This window comes from Physeter macrocephalus, chromosome 8, assembly GCF_002837175.3.
Source record: "Physeter macrocephalus isolate SW-GA chromosome 8, ASM283717v5, whole genome shotgun sequence".
Classification (NCBI taxonomy): Eukaryota; Metazoa; Chordata; class Mammalia; order Artiodactyla; family Physeteridae; genus Physeter; species Physeter macrocephalus.
The window spans coordinates 66,062,117-66,078,695 of record NC_041221.1 but is presented as its reverse complement, the minus strand read 5'-3'; the positions used below and the strand labels follow the sequence as shown (position 1 = coordinate 66,078,695).

The 16,579-nt window shown below is 36.5% G+C and overlaps 1 protein-coding gene across 1 annotated transcript in view; it reads right to left on the bottom strand.

The window, feature by feature from the left end:
• Positions 1-16,579, bottom strand: part of IPO11 (importin 11) — a 215,249-nt gene that overhangs the window by 159,454 nt on the left and 39,216 nt on the right. Inside the window, exons 6-7 of the mRNA XM_007130413.4 lie at positions 9,325-9,457; positions 4,578-4,636 (exon numbers count right to left, since the gene is read on the bottom strand). Coding sequence (XP_007130475.1) covers positions 4,578-4,636; positions 9,325-9,457 — 192 coding nt within the window. The remainder of the gene's footprint in view (positions 1-4,577; positions 4,637-9,324; positions 9,458-16,579) is intronic.

Genomic DNA, 16,579 nt, shown 5'->3' with positions numbered 1-16,579 from the left:
CCCAGAATCCAGGAATGGTATTTAGCAATAATAAGTACTCGTGATATGAATAAATGGTAGCAATTATTTATAGCAGAGTTCTCAATCTCAAGTATTAAATACATTAGCCTTAGATACCAGAGAAGGCAAGACTCACCATTTACCATATGGGTCCAATACACCTTTACCTTTTAATATATATTTTTAAATGTTATGAAAACTTCACAGAAATAGGGCTTTCCTGGTGGCACAGTGGTTGAGAATCCGCCTGCCAATGCAGGGGAGACACGGGTTCGAGCCCTGGTCTGGGAGGATCCCACATGCCACGGAGCAACTAAGGCCGTGTGCCACAACTACTGAGCCTGCGCTCTAGAGCCCGCGAGCCACAACTACCGAAGCCCACGCACCTAGAGCCTGTGCTCCGCTACAAGAGAAGCCACAACAATGAGAAGCCTGCGTGCCGCAACGAAGAAGTAGCCCCTGCTGCCACGACTAGAGAAAAGCCGGCGCGCAGCAACAAAGACCCAACACAGCCAAAAATAAAATAAATTAATTTAAAAAAAACTTTACAGAAATAAATATAAAGGGATAGGTGCGCCACAACTACTGAGCCTGCGCTCTAGAGCCCGCGAGCCACAACTACCGAAGCCCACGCACCTAGAGCCTGTGCTCCGCTACAAGAGAAGCCACAACAATGAGAAGCCTGCGTGCCGCAACGAAGAAGTAGCCCCTGCTGCCACGACTAGAGAAAAGCCGGCGCGCAGCAACAAAGACCCAACACAGCCAAAAATAAAATAAATTAATTTAAAAAAAACTTTACAGAAATAAATATAAAGGGATAGTGAAAAACAACTTTATTAAAAATTTTTAAGAATTTAATTATCACAGACTTCTTTGTATCAATAAATTTTGGTGTATAAACATCATAAAAGATGTCACATGTCCTGTTAGCAAATGAGATGGTCCAGGTTTTTGTCACAAAATACTACACAATGAAGGCCTTCCTGATGAATAACTAACTAGAACAGAATGCTCTATTTCTTCTTTGAAATATAGAAATATATTGTTCACTCATCAATTCCTGAGTCTGAGACAATTCAACTAGGATATCATCACCTGAAGACACAAAGGCTGGGATTTCACTTAGACAATTTCACTATCATCATTAGGGTCTAGAATGCTGCTACCGGTCTCTCTGAGAGCATCCATCTTCAGATTCATGTAAAAATTATAAAACATTTTCCTGTTAATTTTCTTTTCTCAGCCATTTCGAGCAGGAAATGAAAAATCCTGAATTCTCGACTGTGTTAAATGAAAGCTAATAGTAAAGAGACAGTGTTTGTGGTCTTCTTTTATACCTTCCTAAAAGACGATGCAATACAGTAGACAACACAGTAAGAAAACTGCAGGACAACAACTAATTTCACTCTTGCCTCATCCTCTGGCAATCTCATCATTCTTTCATTTTCATACTATTTCAATCTTTTTAAGCACAGTTGAGAATGATAAGTAATCATAATTAACAATAAAATAATTCCTAGGATGATGAAACAGCAGAATGTTTCAATATAGGAAAAATACAATCACCGAGATCCCATATGTATGTTAAATTTATACAGGGGTTCAATGGTCCCATATAGTAGCTACAAGGTAGAAGGAATTTTATTCTATTTTCTTTTAAATAAAATTTGTGTATCAGTCAGGGTTCTCTAAATAGAGTAGAAAATTATAAAGGCCATCAATTTTAAGTGCATCAAGAGGATCGGGAATTTACAGAACTAGACCACCGACTAATCTGCAATCCAAATCAACTAATTAACTTGACTATTGTTATGTAATAATAAAGAACCCCTTAAAATTATCATTAAATGGTAATTTACAGAGCATTTTAATTAGTTGCTGAACTCATTACAAAAATCATTATCTCCCTTAATCCTCACAACATCCAATGGGATATGTACTATTATTTCATCTCGTATTACAAAAAAGGAAACTCAGTATCAAGGAAGATAAGTAAATAGTCTGAGGCCATGTTATCAGGAAAAGGCCAAGCCAAGATTCAAATCCAAATTTATCTGCCTTCAGAAACCCAAATCTCACAACTATCATATAGTGCTTCTTAAGCATCTTTTAAATTCCACGTTATTTTAAAGATCTTTATGTTATTTGAAAAGTTGCTCATAATTTGTTAAAATTCTATTCTCTTTACAACTAGTCAATATACATTAAATGCCACAACACAGCATTTATAACTGAGCAAAGGTTGACGTACAATTTCTGAGACAGAAGAAAGACTCTCAAGGAAAAGCCAAAGGCTCACAAAATATGGATAGTATCCACTGAAAACTATTATTCTAGTTTACAGAAATATGATTCAAATCAATTCATTTTCACTAAAAAAAACTGACATATTCAGTATTTTAGTTAATTTTATGATACTCAGAATAATATTACATATAAAGATAATCACTGGGCCTTCTGACATGTTTCTACCATATCATATAGTCACTCATTTAACAAATAACTACTGAACATTTTTATATTGCAGAGATTGTTCCAAGCTCTGGAGTGAACAGTGAATGAAACAAAGTCTCTGCAGTCATGAAACTTACACTCTAGTGAGGGCAATGAGGGGGAGTTGTCAAACTGGTTTCTGAAAAATGTTTTTTGACAGCATGGCAATAAATATAGATATTTAAATGTATCAGTATTTAAAACTGGGATTGGTTTTGATATATCTTCAGGCAATTTGGTAATATATATCAATATCATCAGTGTGCATACACTTTAACCCAACATTTCCATTTCTAAGAATTTATCCTAGAAGATCACTTAGAAAAGTACACAATGACATATGCACCCAAATGTTCATTCCAATACCATTTATCAACAATTAAAAACTGGAAACAACCTACATGTCATCAACAGATAATTGGGCAAGTAAATTATAGAAAACCTATAATTAATTTTATCATTTTTTTAAAAATTTGTACACCAACAGTAATCATATCGATTAATGAACAATTAACAATTGTTAACAATTAATTAACAATCATTAAAAACATGACATATAACAATATTACTGACATGAGAAAAATATCCCCAATACACTGAGTTTAAGAAAAAGCCAACTGGACTTCCCTGGGGGCACAGTGGTTAAGAATCCACCTGCCTATCTATGCAGGGGACACGGGTTCTAGCCCTGGTCCGGGAAGATCCCACATGCCATGGAGTAACTAAGCCTGTGTGCCACAACTACTGAGTCCATGTGCCACAACTACTGAAGCCCGCGCGCCTAGAGCCCGTGCTCCGCAACAAGAGAAACCACCGCAATGAGAAGCCCACGTACCGCAACTAAGAGTAGCCCCCACTCACCACAACTAGAGAAAGACCACGTGCAGCAACAAAGACCCAACACAGCCAAAAATAAATAAACAGATGAAGGAAGGAAGGGAGGGAGGGAGGGAGGGAGGGAGGAAGGAAGGAAGGAAGGAAGGAAGGAAGACGGACCCAAGTAAGGAAACAGCTTGTAGGTCTCATTCATGTAAAACTGAGGAAGAGAGAAAGTATATCTGAAAGAATATGCATAAGATGTCTTAAAGGATAATTAACAAATGTTAGCAATATCTCTGATAGTAAGTTTTTAAATGATTTCTTATTTCCCATTTCCTTTTCTGAGTTTTTTAACCTTTAAAAAAATAAGCATATAATGCTTTCATAGAGAAAAAATCATCTTTATAGTATAATGATGTATTAGCAGTTTTTGAATTCTTTTAACAATAGAACCATTATTTCAATCATAATCTTATGGAAATACAAAATATACTAAAGATTAAAAAAAAACTGTGACTCTGGTCAAAATCTAGTAGGACAGACCCAAAGACTCAATTAAATATACTCTTTCCACAATTCCTATGCAGCCCCCAAGACAATCCAGAGAGTAACATCTTAGCTGACCTAAACTCACTGTGAAAACTAATATAGATCTGAGCAAGTATGATACAATTCCATTTTGTTTAGGAATAAAATTTATGCAGCTATATATTTTTGCATATAGAAAAAGATGACGTGATACCAAAAATGAATATATTTCACAACTTGTTGGGCTTATCAATGGAGTTTTCCCCTCTTATATACATAACTTTTAATTGACTGCAAAGAGCATAAATGTTATGATTCAAGGGGAAAAAAACACATTTTAAGTACATAAAAACAGACAAAGGAAAATACCAAGGATATAAATCAATCTACACTGACCCTGGTAATGTTATCATAGCATTCAAATTCACAAGAGTTCACTTGAATTCTAATTCAAAGTAACACTCTCAATGCACCACGGCATCTTGAGAACCATCCTAGCTCTACTTCCTCTCCTTCACATAATATTTCTGCTTTAACATATTTTCTGTATGTCTGAAAACAGACCACAAGTCTAAAAGTATAGTATAATATATACAGGATAGTAAAAAAAACTAGGTGGTCATTTAATTAATAACTTTTAAATGAATGCCAAGTAAAAAGAATAAACTTTATAACATTCAGGAAAATACCAAGCACTTTTCCGAAGTTACAAAAATTAAACAACTTCTTTCACTTACCATCACCTCCATATTCTTATGAGGTTCCACGAATCCATTAACAGTTAACTTACGCAGCACTGAAAAGTAAAATCAAGCTTTACTTACATCTTCTTTTTTCATATTTTTTCCTATTAAAATCATAATCATAATAGACTTAGAATCACAAAGCCTCATCAAGCCTGGAGGTTAATCTAGCTTAATCCTTTCATTTAATAGATAAAGAAAGGTAACTCCTGGTCACTGGTTGGTTATGAAGTGGGAAAGATGGAACTAAACCCCATTTATTGTGACTAAGAAGCAATGTTCTTCTCACTTATCGTAACTACTCATGTTTTTTAAAACCATACTGCAAAATTTAGCTCAATTTACATAAGTGTTAGTACTTCTCACTTGCAATAACACCTACAGGCTAAATTGAGAAGGTTACCTCTATTCCATAAACTTTAAACTATGACTCAACAGTGACCGAAAAGCTTTATTCAGTTTTAGGCTACATTAATGAAAATATAGTACCTCCAAAAAGGGATAAAAAGATTAAACTCTATTTCCAAATCTGGAATAAACTACAGTGCTCAATTACAAGGATCACATTTTATGAGTAAACCGATGTACACAGGGAGACAAGCAGGATTAAAAGATCTGAAGTCAGATCTAGACTTAAATCGTAGCTCCAATGTCTAAAACTGTATTAATTTGGGCAACTTTTCTGATCTCACATTCCTCATCTATAAAATGTGGTTATAAGTCCTACTGCATAGGGTTATTAAAGAATTCAATAGTTCAATATATGTAAAACACTTAGCAGAATTCAGTAACAACAAGCATGATAGCAGCATAAAACTACCACCTTATATTATCAAATTTAAAGTCACTTCACTTTAAGAAAACAACTTTATAGACAGCATTGCTTTCTATATAACTAAAGACTTAGGGTTCATGAGGTGAAGTCTAAGGGCAGTGTAACCGAGATACCTACAGTCAATTAACCTTCAATAAAGGAGGCAAGAATATACAATGGAGAAAAGACAGTCTCTTTAGCAAGTGGTGTCGGGAAAGCTGGACAGCCGCATGTAAGTCAATGAAGTTAGAACACTTCCTCACACCATACAGAGAAATGAACTCAAAATGGCTTAAAGAGTTAAATATAAGACATGACACCATAAAACTCCTAGAAGAGAACATAGGCAAAACATTCTCTGACATAAATCGTACCAATGCTTTCTTAGGTCAGTCTCCCAAGGCAAAAGAAATAAAAGCAAAAATAAACAAATGGGACCTAATCAAACTTATAGTTTTTGCAGAGCAAAAACCATAAACAAAATGAAAAGACAACCTACAGACTGGGAGAAAATGTTTGCAAACGATGCAACCAACCAGGGCTTAATTTCCAAAGTATACTAACAGCTCGTATGACTCAATAACAAAAAAACAAACAACCCAATCAAACAATGGGCAGAAGACCTAAACAGACAGTTATCCAAAGAAGACATACAGATGGCCAATAGGCACATGAGAAGATGCTCGACATCACTAATTATTAGAGAAATGCAAATCAAAACTACAATGAGGTACACCACCTCACACCGGTCAAAATGGCCATCATTAAAAAGTCTACAGGGACTTCCTTGGTGGCGCAGTGGTTAAGAATCCGCCAGCCAATGCAGGGGACACAGGTTCGATCCCTCGTCAGGAAAGATCCCACATGCCGCACAGCAACTAAGCCTGTGTGCCACAACTACTGAGACTGCACTCTAGAGCCTGTGAGCCACAACTACAGAGCCTGTGAGCCACAACTACTGAGCCTGGGTGCCACAACTAGTGAAGCCCATGCACCACAACGAAAAGCCACTGCAATGAGAAGCCCGCGCACAGCAACGAAGAGTAGCCCCCACTCACTGCAACTAGAGAAAGCCCGTGTGTAGCAAAAAAGACCCAACACAGCCATAAATAAATAAATAAATAAAATTTTTTTTTTAAGTCTACAAATAATAAATGCTGGAGTGGGTGTGGAGAAGAGGGAACCCTCCTACACTTTTGGTGAGAACGTAAATTGGTACAGCCACTAAGGAGAACCGTATGGAAGTTCCTTAAAAAACTAGAGTTGCCATATGATCCAGCAATCCCCTTCCTGGGCATATATCTGGAGAAAACCATAATTCGAAAAGATATATATACCCCCAATGTTCATAGCGGCACTATTTACAATAGCCAAGACATGGAAACAACCTAAATGTCCATCAACAGATGAATGGATAAAGAAGATGTGGGGCTTCCCTGGTGGTGCAGTGGTTGAGAATCCGCCTGCTGATGCAGGGGACACGGGTTCATGCCCCGGTCCGGGAAGATCCCACATGCCGCGGAGCGGCTGGGCCCATGAGCCATGGTTACTGAGCCTGTGCGTCTGGAGCCTGTGCTCCGCAACGGGAGAGGCCACAACAGTGAGAGGCCTGCGTACCACAAAAAAAAAAAAGAAGATGTGGTATATACACACAACAGAATACTACTCAACCATAAAGAATGAAATAATGTCATTTGCAGCAACATGGATGGACCTAGAGATTATCATACTAAGTGAAGTCAGAAAGAGAAAGACAAATACCATATGATATCACTTACATGTGGAATCTAAAATATGACACAAATGAACTTATTTACAAAACAGAAACAGACCCACAGACGTAGAAAACAAACTTATACTTACCAAAAGGGAAGGGGGTCAGGGAGGGATGAATTAGGAATTGAGATTAGCAGAAAGTACTATCAGTACTATATACAAAATAGATGAATAACAAAGTCGTACTGTATAGCACAGGGAACTATATTCAACATCCTGTAATAAACCATAATGGCAAAGAATATGAAAAAAAAACGTGTGTGTGTGTGTGTAAGTGAATCACTTCTCTGAATCACCAGAAATTAATACAACATTGTAAATCAATTAAACTTCAATAAAAAATTAATAAAGTCAGTGTATTAAAATCAGGCTTAGAATGCAAATGTCTAAAGACCTTCAGTTTCATACCATCAATTATATACAACTCAAGTTACTGCACCAAAATAGGAGAAAATAGGGCTCAAGCTGAATCCCTTACCCTGGACAAGATCTTTCCCACCACAGGACCTTGGTCTACACTATCTGGGACAGTGCTTTCTTTCTCCCTTTATCACCTAGTTAACTTCCATTTATCCTTTATGATTTTGGTTCAAACATCATTTTCTCAGGGAAGTCTTTTCTGACCTTATTATCAATCATCATAACATTGTAAGGCCCCCCTGTCACAGATGTCATTTTACATGTACTTGTATGATCATTTTATTATATCTGTCTTCCCAGAACCAAGCACCTACCTATAAATATGTTGAATGAAGTAATGAACATATGCCTGTCTAAAAGATACTAAATGCACACAGGTATAAATGCAAAGATTACATGTGACAAAAGCTCTAGTCCTAAGTATTTAAATCATAAAAGGAAAGAAATTTATAGCTTGACAGAACAAGTATTTTAAAGAAAAATGCTATGAGATTTTTCCAGGTCAGGATGCCTTAGAAATGCTAACGTGTATCTAAGACCTTGAGATGCTGCAGTGTCGAAAAGCCTAAAGCAGGCTAATGTAGAGTAGAACGGCATCATTTGTGTCAGGAGTTAGGCTTTGAAGTCAGTGAGACAAAAAAACTCTACAATCAAAAGGATTCATGGAAATTCCTTAATAATTAAATACAGTACTTACACACCGCTTTATGTATCTAATCTTGTATCAGTTTCTCTAATTCTTTCTGTGTAAACATTTCTAAGGTCTTTTAATGTCTTCCTCAAGAATGCTGGCAAAACCATCTCCATTCACTTGTAAAACCACCTGCACAATGGATTGGATTTTACATGTCAACAGTCCTTTAAAATAATTTGTCCACAAGGTTTCCCAAAATGTGTTGACAGTTTGGGGTTTGTGCATCCACTATCTTATTAATGTAAGTGATGCAATGGAGTAGTGCCATTGTAAGGTACTAAGATGAGTATGATAAAAGGGTTTACAAATAAAACAGAGAATGCAAAATGAGCTGTAGTAAGAAAGAAATAAAGGTTGCTTGAGCTCAAACTAAGAAACACAAGATAAAAGAGCCTCAGCAACCAGAACAGAAGGAAGACAAAGAGAATAAAATGATGGTGAATGTTTTAGAAAGGAAAGGAACCTCGGAATACATGCATCAAGATAAGCTCAGCTCAGGGAAGGTGCAAGAGATTTATGCTAAGGGAATGCCTATAAACAAAGCATAGGAAAACACAGGCCAAGATAGCACCCCAACAAGCACCTTCTAACCTCCAAGTGAGCCTAAGGTACAAACAAGAAAGATGAGTTCTCAGGGAAAAGAGAGCTGGGAGATAGAGCTCAACTAATAAGCCTTGGGGACAGAAGTTTAGGAAAGTCGGCATGACAATAATAATGGTAGCAGCCCAGAATGAGAAATGAAGCAAAAAAGAAGTGCAAGTATTTGAAAGGTATGCATTCAGAGCCATGAAACTCCAGTAATGTGAATATAACTTAAAGCTATCCATCTGAACTATGTGTGCTCTCATCAATTAGGGTAGAGGAAGAGCTCTTACAAAAGAAAAGCAAACTACAAGAGCCCTTGTCTCTGAGGGAATTATTAACCCCTTATTCTTCCACCAGTGCAACTGGAAACAGAAAGTCCATACAGAGAAACTATTCGGCCACTGTTCTGAGGTATGCTGTTTCAAAAATAAGCATGTCAAGTTTAATAGTACCTTTCAGTGACAGCAGAGTTCGTTCTAGTGAACTTAGAACTGCAGCTTCATTGCCAGAAGAAACTTGTTGAAGGAATGTGTCTGTGTGGTGATTCCACAGAGAGCAGGCAAAACTATAAATTCCAGAAGCTAACTGCAAAGATATCAACAAATTTGGTCACAATATTATTACAGATTTCAGTAATCAATTAGACCTACATAGTAATACATTTTGGTTTTAAAACTGAGCACACATTTTCAATGAGATTTAAAATAGTCAAGAATCACTTACAGCAACATTTTAAACTTTTTTTAGTCACAGTGCACAGCAGTAAGTATAGTTTACATTGGCCGCTGCTACAAACACACACACACACGTCTCCCCCACAAAATATTAGTTTCTTGAAACACTGCTTAGCCTAATGCCTGCATTGCAGTCTGATATTTCCTATTTTTACTTTTTTTTCTTCCACTAATAGTTGTAACACTCAGCTTTAAAAACAGGACTGTCACTGAGTTTATCAGATAAATCAATATACTAAGAATACAAAGGAGTTAAATTTCTGTGTTCTGCCAATTCTACCCATATGGTTTTGGGTATTTAAAGCCAAGAACATATAAACCACATCACTTGTCAGGCTGCTTGCCTAATATGTACCAGTATTTAAAAACCTGACTCACACTGAGAACCACCTTCCAGTGGTATCTTCGTTTTTTTCCAGAAGGTCTAAGAGCAAACCACCTGAGCATACATGGCAATTTTCTTTAAATAAAATTATACATAAGTGCATATGACTAGTTATCATTAGCACACTTCAGAATGATTTTTTCTTATTTGAGATATGTCATATCAACTAATTAAACACTGTATTTACTAATGTGGTCAGGCATCAGAAACCAGTCAGAAATGCAATCCTGTAAATACAATATTTCTATGAAAAAATCAAATTCCACTTCTGTTATTTTAATTCAGTAATCTTAATGGTCTGTGCTTCCAGGTATAGAGGAACAGCTTCACCATATGCCTTGGAAACTGCACATATCTACACAGGCAAAGGCTTAAACCTCAGCTAATCCGAGTATTGGCAGAACATCTTGTGATCCTCCTGGAACACAAGAGGATGAAAGGCTTGTAAGCAACTGCTAGAACACCAATCTCCTGCTCACCTCCCTATCTCCTCTGTTAGATGGTTTCTCATGGCCTCCTGGGATCTGATAAGGTATAAAGTATCCTATCCCACCCCTAACTCTCTCCCACAGAAGAGAGCTGCAGAATATAATACCACTTAGTTACAGTCCAGAATTGGCTTCCCAGCAATGGGGCATTCCACAACTTGGACTGGAGTCATCCAGCCCCTATTGCTTTGGTCATTGTTTTTAGTGTGTAGACATTTGTGACAGAAATCAAGAAAGAAACAGTAGTATGAAAAAACTTTAATTAATATTCTTCTTTGTTTCACACTCCAGTTCTGGAGCTAAGCACCTAGTTTAGGCATTAGGCATCTATTATGCCACAATTCATAATTCTTTTTAGCTAGCCTACAAAAAGGCTCTACACAAACAGGGATGGTTGGAATAAAGCAGCAATAGCACTACACTTTCAGTCCAAGGGTAAAAGGAAGGAGACAGACAAAGAAGGAAGAAACCATAAGAATTTGGGACGGAATACTGCTAACTTATCCTGTAAACACAAGCCCTCCACAAGCTTCTCTCTGCTCCAGAAAATACCAACTGATACATGCTCACAAAAGGCTCATCTGGAAAAGAGAAAGTAATAATAAAGCACAAATAGGAGGGATAAAAATATTTATTCTACATTTTATTCTCAAAAATGTAGAGGGGGTAGGGAATATTCAGTTAGACAATTTAAAAATAAATTATTTAATGAAACATTTTAGGTAGTAGTTCATGAAAATCCCAAATACTTGCATTTTTCTTTTTCTAAACCAGAAGAAACAGTGCCACCCACTGACTGTTTAGCAACTTTGCAGAAGCACACAGACTTGACTCCTTGAATATCAAAAGCAAAACATTACAGGAAGTTTTATTTCTCTTAGCATTTTAAACATTCTTAAACTTTTTTAGCCTCAGGACCACTGTCCTCACAATTTTCCCCTAAGAAAAGTGAGCACCAAAAATGTTTAAACCAAAGTCTTGTAATTCATCACTAATAGTGGGGCAATGAACATTATCCACAAGCTGGAGCTTTCAAAACCTGCTTAACCTAACTCTAATCAACAAGATAGGGACTTCCCTGGTGGTCTAGTGGTTAAGAATCCATTTTGCAACGCAGGGGACACCGGTTCAATCCCTGGTCAGGGTACTAAGATCCCACATGCCACGGGGCAACTAAGCCTGTGCACCACAACTACTGAGCCCGGGCGCTCTGGAGCCCACATGCCACAACTAGAGAGAAGCCCGTGTGCTGCAACAAAGAGCCCATGCGCCACAACTAGGACCCTACACAGCCAAGTAAATAAATATTAAAAAAAAAAAAAAAAAAGATAATCAAAAAATGTTTCAACATGTCAATGGTGCACCAACAAAAAAAAAAAAAGAGAGAGAGAATACTATTCTAACTTAAAAAGACTCAAGAGGGAATTAATTCCCTGGCGGTCCATTGGTTAGGACTCCGCACTTTCACTGCCGAGGGCGCAGGTTCAATCCCCGGTCGGGGAACTAAAATCCCACAAGCCGCCTGGTGTGGCAAAAAAAAAGACACTTAAGAAACATGATCAAATGCTATGTACCTGCCATATTCATTTTTCTGGCTCAAACACACCACTTGTAAACATATTTAAGAACAATGTAGAAAATTGGCTAGAAGTATTACATCATATTAAATCACTACTTTTATGTGTATTGAGTATGATAAAAGTTAAATGATTATATATGCTAAGTAACCAGATTAGGCTCAAGATGGAATCACTCATGCTAAGCCCCACAGCAGCAAACCAAAACTAAGGTTCTATGCTGGGCTCTCCCAGAAAAGGCAGGTCTAGGTCAACCAATCAGTGCCTGCCTACTCAACACAAGTTAGCTGACCCAGCTCTAGGACTTCTCTTTGCTCCATATAAGGAAAATAACCCTGATTTAGCTATTCAGCTAATTCCCAGTCTAGCTTCCTTGCTCCTGCTCACTTTCGTACAAAAAAACTCTTTCAGCTTGTACAGCTCTTTGGAGCTCCTATCTGCTAGACTGGATGCTGCCTGACCCATGAATAGCTGAATAAAAGTCTACTAAATCAGTCTCACTTTTCTACAAAAAAACTCTTTCAGCTTGTACAGCTCTTTGGAGCTCCTATCTGCTAGACTGGATGCTGCCTGACCCATGAATAGCTGAATAAAAGTCTACTAAATCAGTAAACTGTCAGTGGAGAATTTTCTTCTAACCTTTAAAAAAATAAATCTATCTTTTTACAAGTGAATACTAAAGTATTTAGTAATAAAATATCGTGAAATCTTTAAATTACTTGAAAATATCTTAGAAAAAGCAATAAAGCAAAAACAGCGAAATGTTAACTGCTAAATCTAGGTGATGGGTATATGGCAGTTAATACTTTTTCTTTATTTTTCTATATGTTTAAAAAATTCACAAGTAACTCTCAAAACATCCACACATTTGTAACAAAAAAAGGTAGTTACTTTAGAAGTAGTCAGCTTTTTCCTTAATATTTAAATATAAATTTGTTTCCACTTAACCATGACATACATATATATCAAACTACCCAAATGTGTCAGGCCAGAAGCTTTGGTGGATTATAAGGTTTCAAAAACAATTTCCAAAGTGCCAATGTCTCTCAATTGATATTTATTAACTTTCAATGAAGGACATTCCTAAAGACCTGTAACATGTTACCTACATATTTTTTAAGTAAAATCTAATTTTTATTTTGTTCTCAAACTTGCCACTGGTACACCTCAGGCCCAGGAAGGTCACTGTGGCCCAACTTCCAGATCCCTCAAGTCCTCTAATCCTAGCAACAGCCATAAGGCTGTCCTTAGCTACTGATGTCTAGACAATGCTCTCAGGTATACAGAGTATGATCTCAATATGAAGAAGGAGGAAGTGAAACTACCCTCCTCTCCATTTGTGATCCTACCTTTGTTCACAGCTGCATTTCAGGCATCCAGTACAGTGACCGGCAGAGTAGGAACTCAAATATTTGCCAGACAGATAGAGACGGGCAAAAAACAAAGCATAAATCAGCAATGCTTCAAGAGCCCCTTTTCCTAGGACCCAGACAAGAGTCCTTGTGAAGCATCCAGAAAGGATAAGCACCATGCTATACTTAAAATCTCCTCTTCTGTTTAGTGCATAGCTTTTTTTTTTTTGATCAAGCTAGCCACCTTGACTCTCTCCTCCATTAAAATTTCCCACCAAAAGTTTCCTCACATTTATATAAGCCTAGACTCACACACACACACGCACGCACGCACGTGCACACACACACACACACTCTTAAGTCCCCACATAGGCTCATAGCAGAAATGACCCTTTGTGTATTATAGGAGTTACTCTTTAAACAACGTGTTTAAAAGCCAATTTGAATTTGGCAGAGCAAGAGACAAGATCTAGAATCAGCATTTAATCAGTACTTGGCATTTAAAATCACCCAAACGAAACTGAAAACAAAATGAATTTAACATACTTGATGATCTGCTTATAAACACATTTATCTTTTAAATAAATTTCACTATTTTGTAAATTTCCTGAAGGTTCAAGCTATACCATATAAGTGGCACCCTGGCATTCTCAAATTTAACATTCATAACTTCAACTATTTGGGAATTTTCCCTAAGGACCACATCATGAAATTATAAATTTATAAGTATGACAATCTCTTTTACGAGGCTGAGTGAGCTTATACTAATCAACCCATCTCAAAGCAGCTATGTGGTTCTGTTTTGTTAGTTTATTCAGAAAACAATAACTCATCAAGAAGACTCTTTGGTAGTATTGTAACCTGACTTCACCTTGCCACACAGTTTTCTCTATCTTCACCATGCAAATAATACATATGCTGTTAGTGGGAACATTATTCATCATAAACCCTTCAGTTTTTTATATTTTGCTAAATGTTAGCTTTGACTATAATAACAATGTAATACAGTATTTAGTTTTCTTCTGTGGCAGATTTTAATAAGTTACTAAATGAACTTTGAGGGTTTGTGTCTAACGCCTTTCCCCATGAATGTCAAGAGACAACTATTTGTCTCTTTCATCTCCTTCAGTACCTTAGATATCTCTCGTATGCAATAGGCAATTAATATCTGCTGACCTACTCTCAGGGAGAAGAATTTAAGATTAATTCCTAACATCCAACCTTAAAAAATTCATAATAAAAACTGGTTATGGAAAATGTCCTTTTTAGAGATTCATACTCTAAATATTATTGGATGAAATGACACATTAAGATTTGCTCCAGGAAAGAGGAAAAGTAAACGTGGCAACACCTTAAGAACTGTTAAATATGAGTGAAGAATATATGGGGGTTGTTGTATTGTTCTCTCAACTAGAGTATATTTGAAATTTTCTTAGTTAAGAAAACGATATAACTGGTTGTATGCCAAAATTCCACAGCAAAGTATCCAATAAAGTCAGTAGATCAAGAACTTAACTGTATGCCAAGAAAACACAAAAAAATAAAAAATAAAAATAAATGTACAAAGGTCTTGGCTTCTAGAAAAAACAGTGATTAAAAACGCAAAATTGATATTTAAATTACACCGTAACTAAGATTTCCATCTGAAAACTTTAATGGTATTTGTATAGATTAACTTGGAATAATAAAGATTATAAATTCACAGAATCACACAACTTTAGAATTGAAAGAAAATTTTAAAGAATCATAATGTTTAAATGTCTTACTCAAAATTCCAAAGCTGCTCAGTACAAAGAAACATTCTTCACTGGAAACCAGGTCTTCTCATACTTGTTAACCCATATTTCTAAACACAAGTGAAATATACTTGCTTTCAAAAAATCTCTTCTTCTTTTTTGAGTTTTAGATTACTTCATTTACCATAGCATAAACCTTTGTTACACATCATGTCTACAAGGTATTATTTGGTTAATACGTTTACAAGTACATTAGAATTACTATCTGTACCTTAAATCCCTCGCTTTCGTAGACTTTAGATTTTAACTGTACTTAATGTCAACTTTTTTATATTCAGGTTTGTATGAAAAGCTTATGATTTTCTAGAAAATGAATCCTCTTTGTGTCAAATCAAGCTCAATTTTGTAAATGCAAAGCAATTTTCTCTCCACTGCTGATTTTGTAGTTTGTCAACCCTGAAAAAGACTTATTTTAACATGGAGGGAAAACAAGATATAAAAATTGTTGGGGCAATTTGTATGGAAACACAAAAGACCCCGAATAGCCAAAGCAATCTTGAGAACAAAAAATGGAGCTGGAGGAATCAGGCTCCCTGACTTCAGATTATACTACAAGGCTACAGTAATCAAGACAGTATGGTACTGGCACAAAAACAGAAATATAGATCAATGGAACAGGATAGAAAGCCCAGAGATAAACCCACACACATATGGTCACCTTATCTTTGATAAAGGAGGGAAGGATATACAGTGGAGAAAAGACAGCCTCTTCAATAAGTGGTGCTGGGAAAACTGGACAGCTACATGTAAAAGTATGAAATTAGAACACTCCCTAACACCACACACAAGAATAAACTCAAAATGGGTTAAAGACCTAAATGTAAGGCCAGACACTATCAAACTCTTAGAGGAAAACATAGGCAGAACACTCTATGGCATAAATCACAGCAGGATCCTTTTGGACCCATCTCCTAGAGAAATGCAAATAAAAACAAAAAAAAACAAATGGGACCTAATGAAACTTAAAAGCTTTTGCACAGCAAAGGATACCATAAACAAGACCAAAAGACAACCCTCAGAATGGGAGAAAATATTTGCAAACGAAGCAACTGACAAAGGACTAATATCCAAAATTTATAAGCAACTCTTGCAGCTCAATAACAAAAAAACAAACAACCCAATCCAAAAATGGGCAGAAGAACTAAATAGACATTTCTCCAAAGAAGAGACACAGATTGCCAACAAACACATGAGAGAAATGCTCAACATCATTAATCATTAGAGAAATGCAAATCAAAACGACAATGAGATATCATCTCACACCGGTCAGATTGGCCATCATCAAAAACTCTAGAAACAATAAATGCTGGAGAGGGTGTGGAGAAAAGGGAACCCTCTTGCACTGCTGGTGGGAATGTAAATTGATACAGCCACT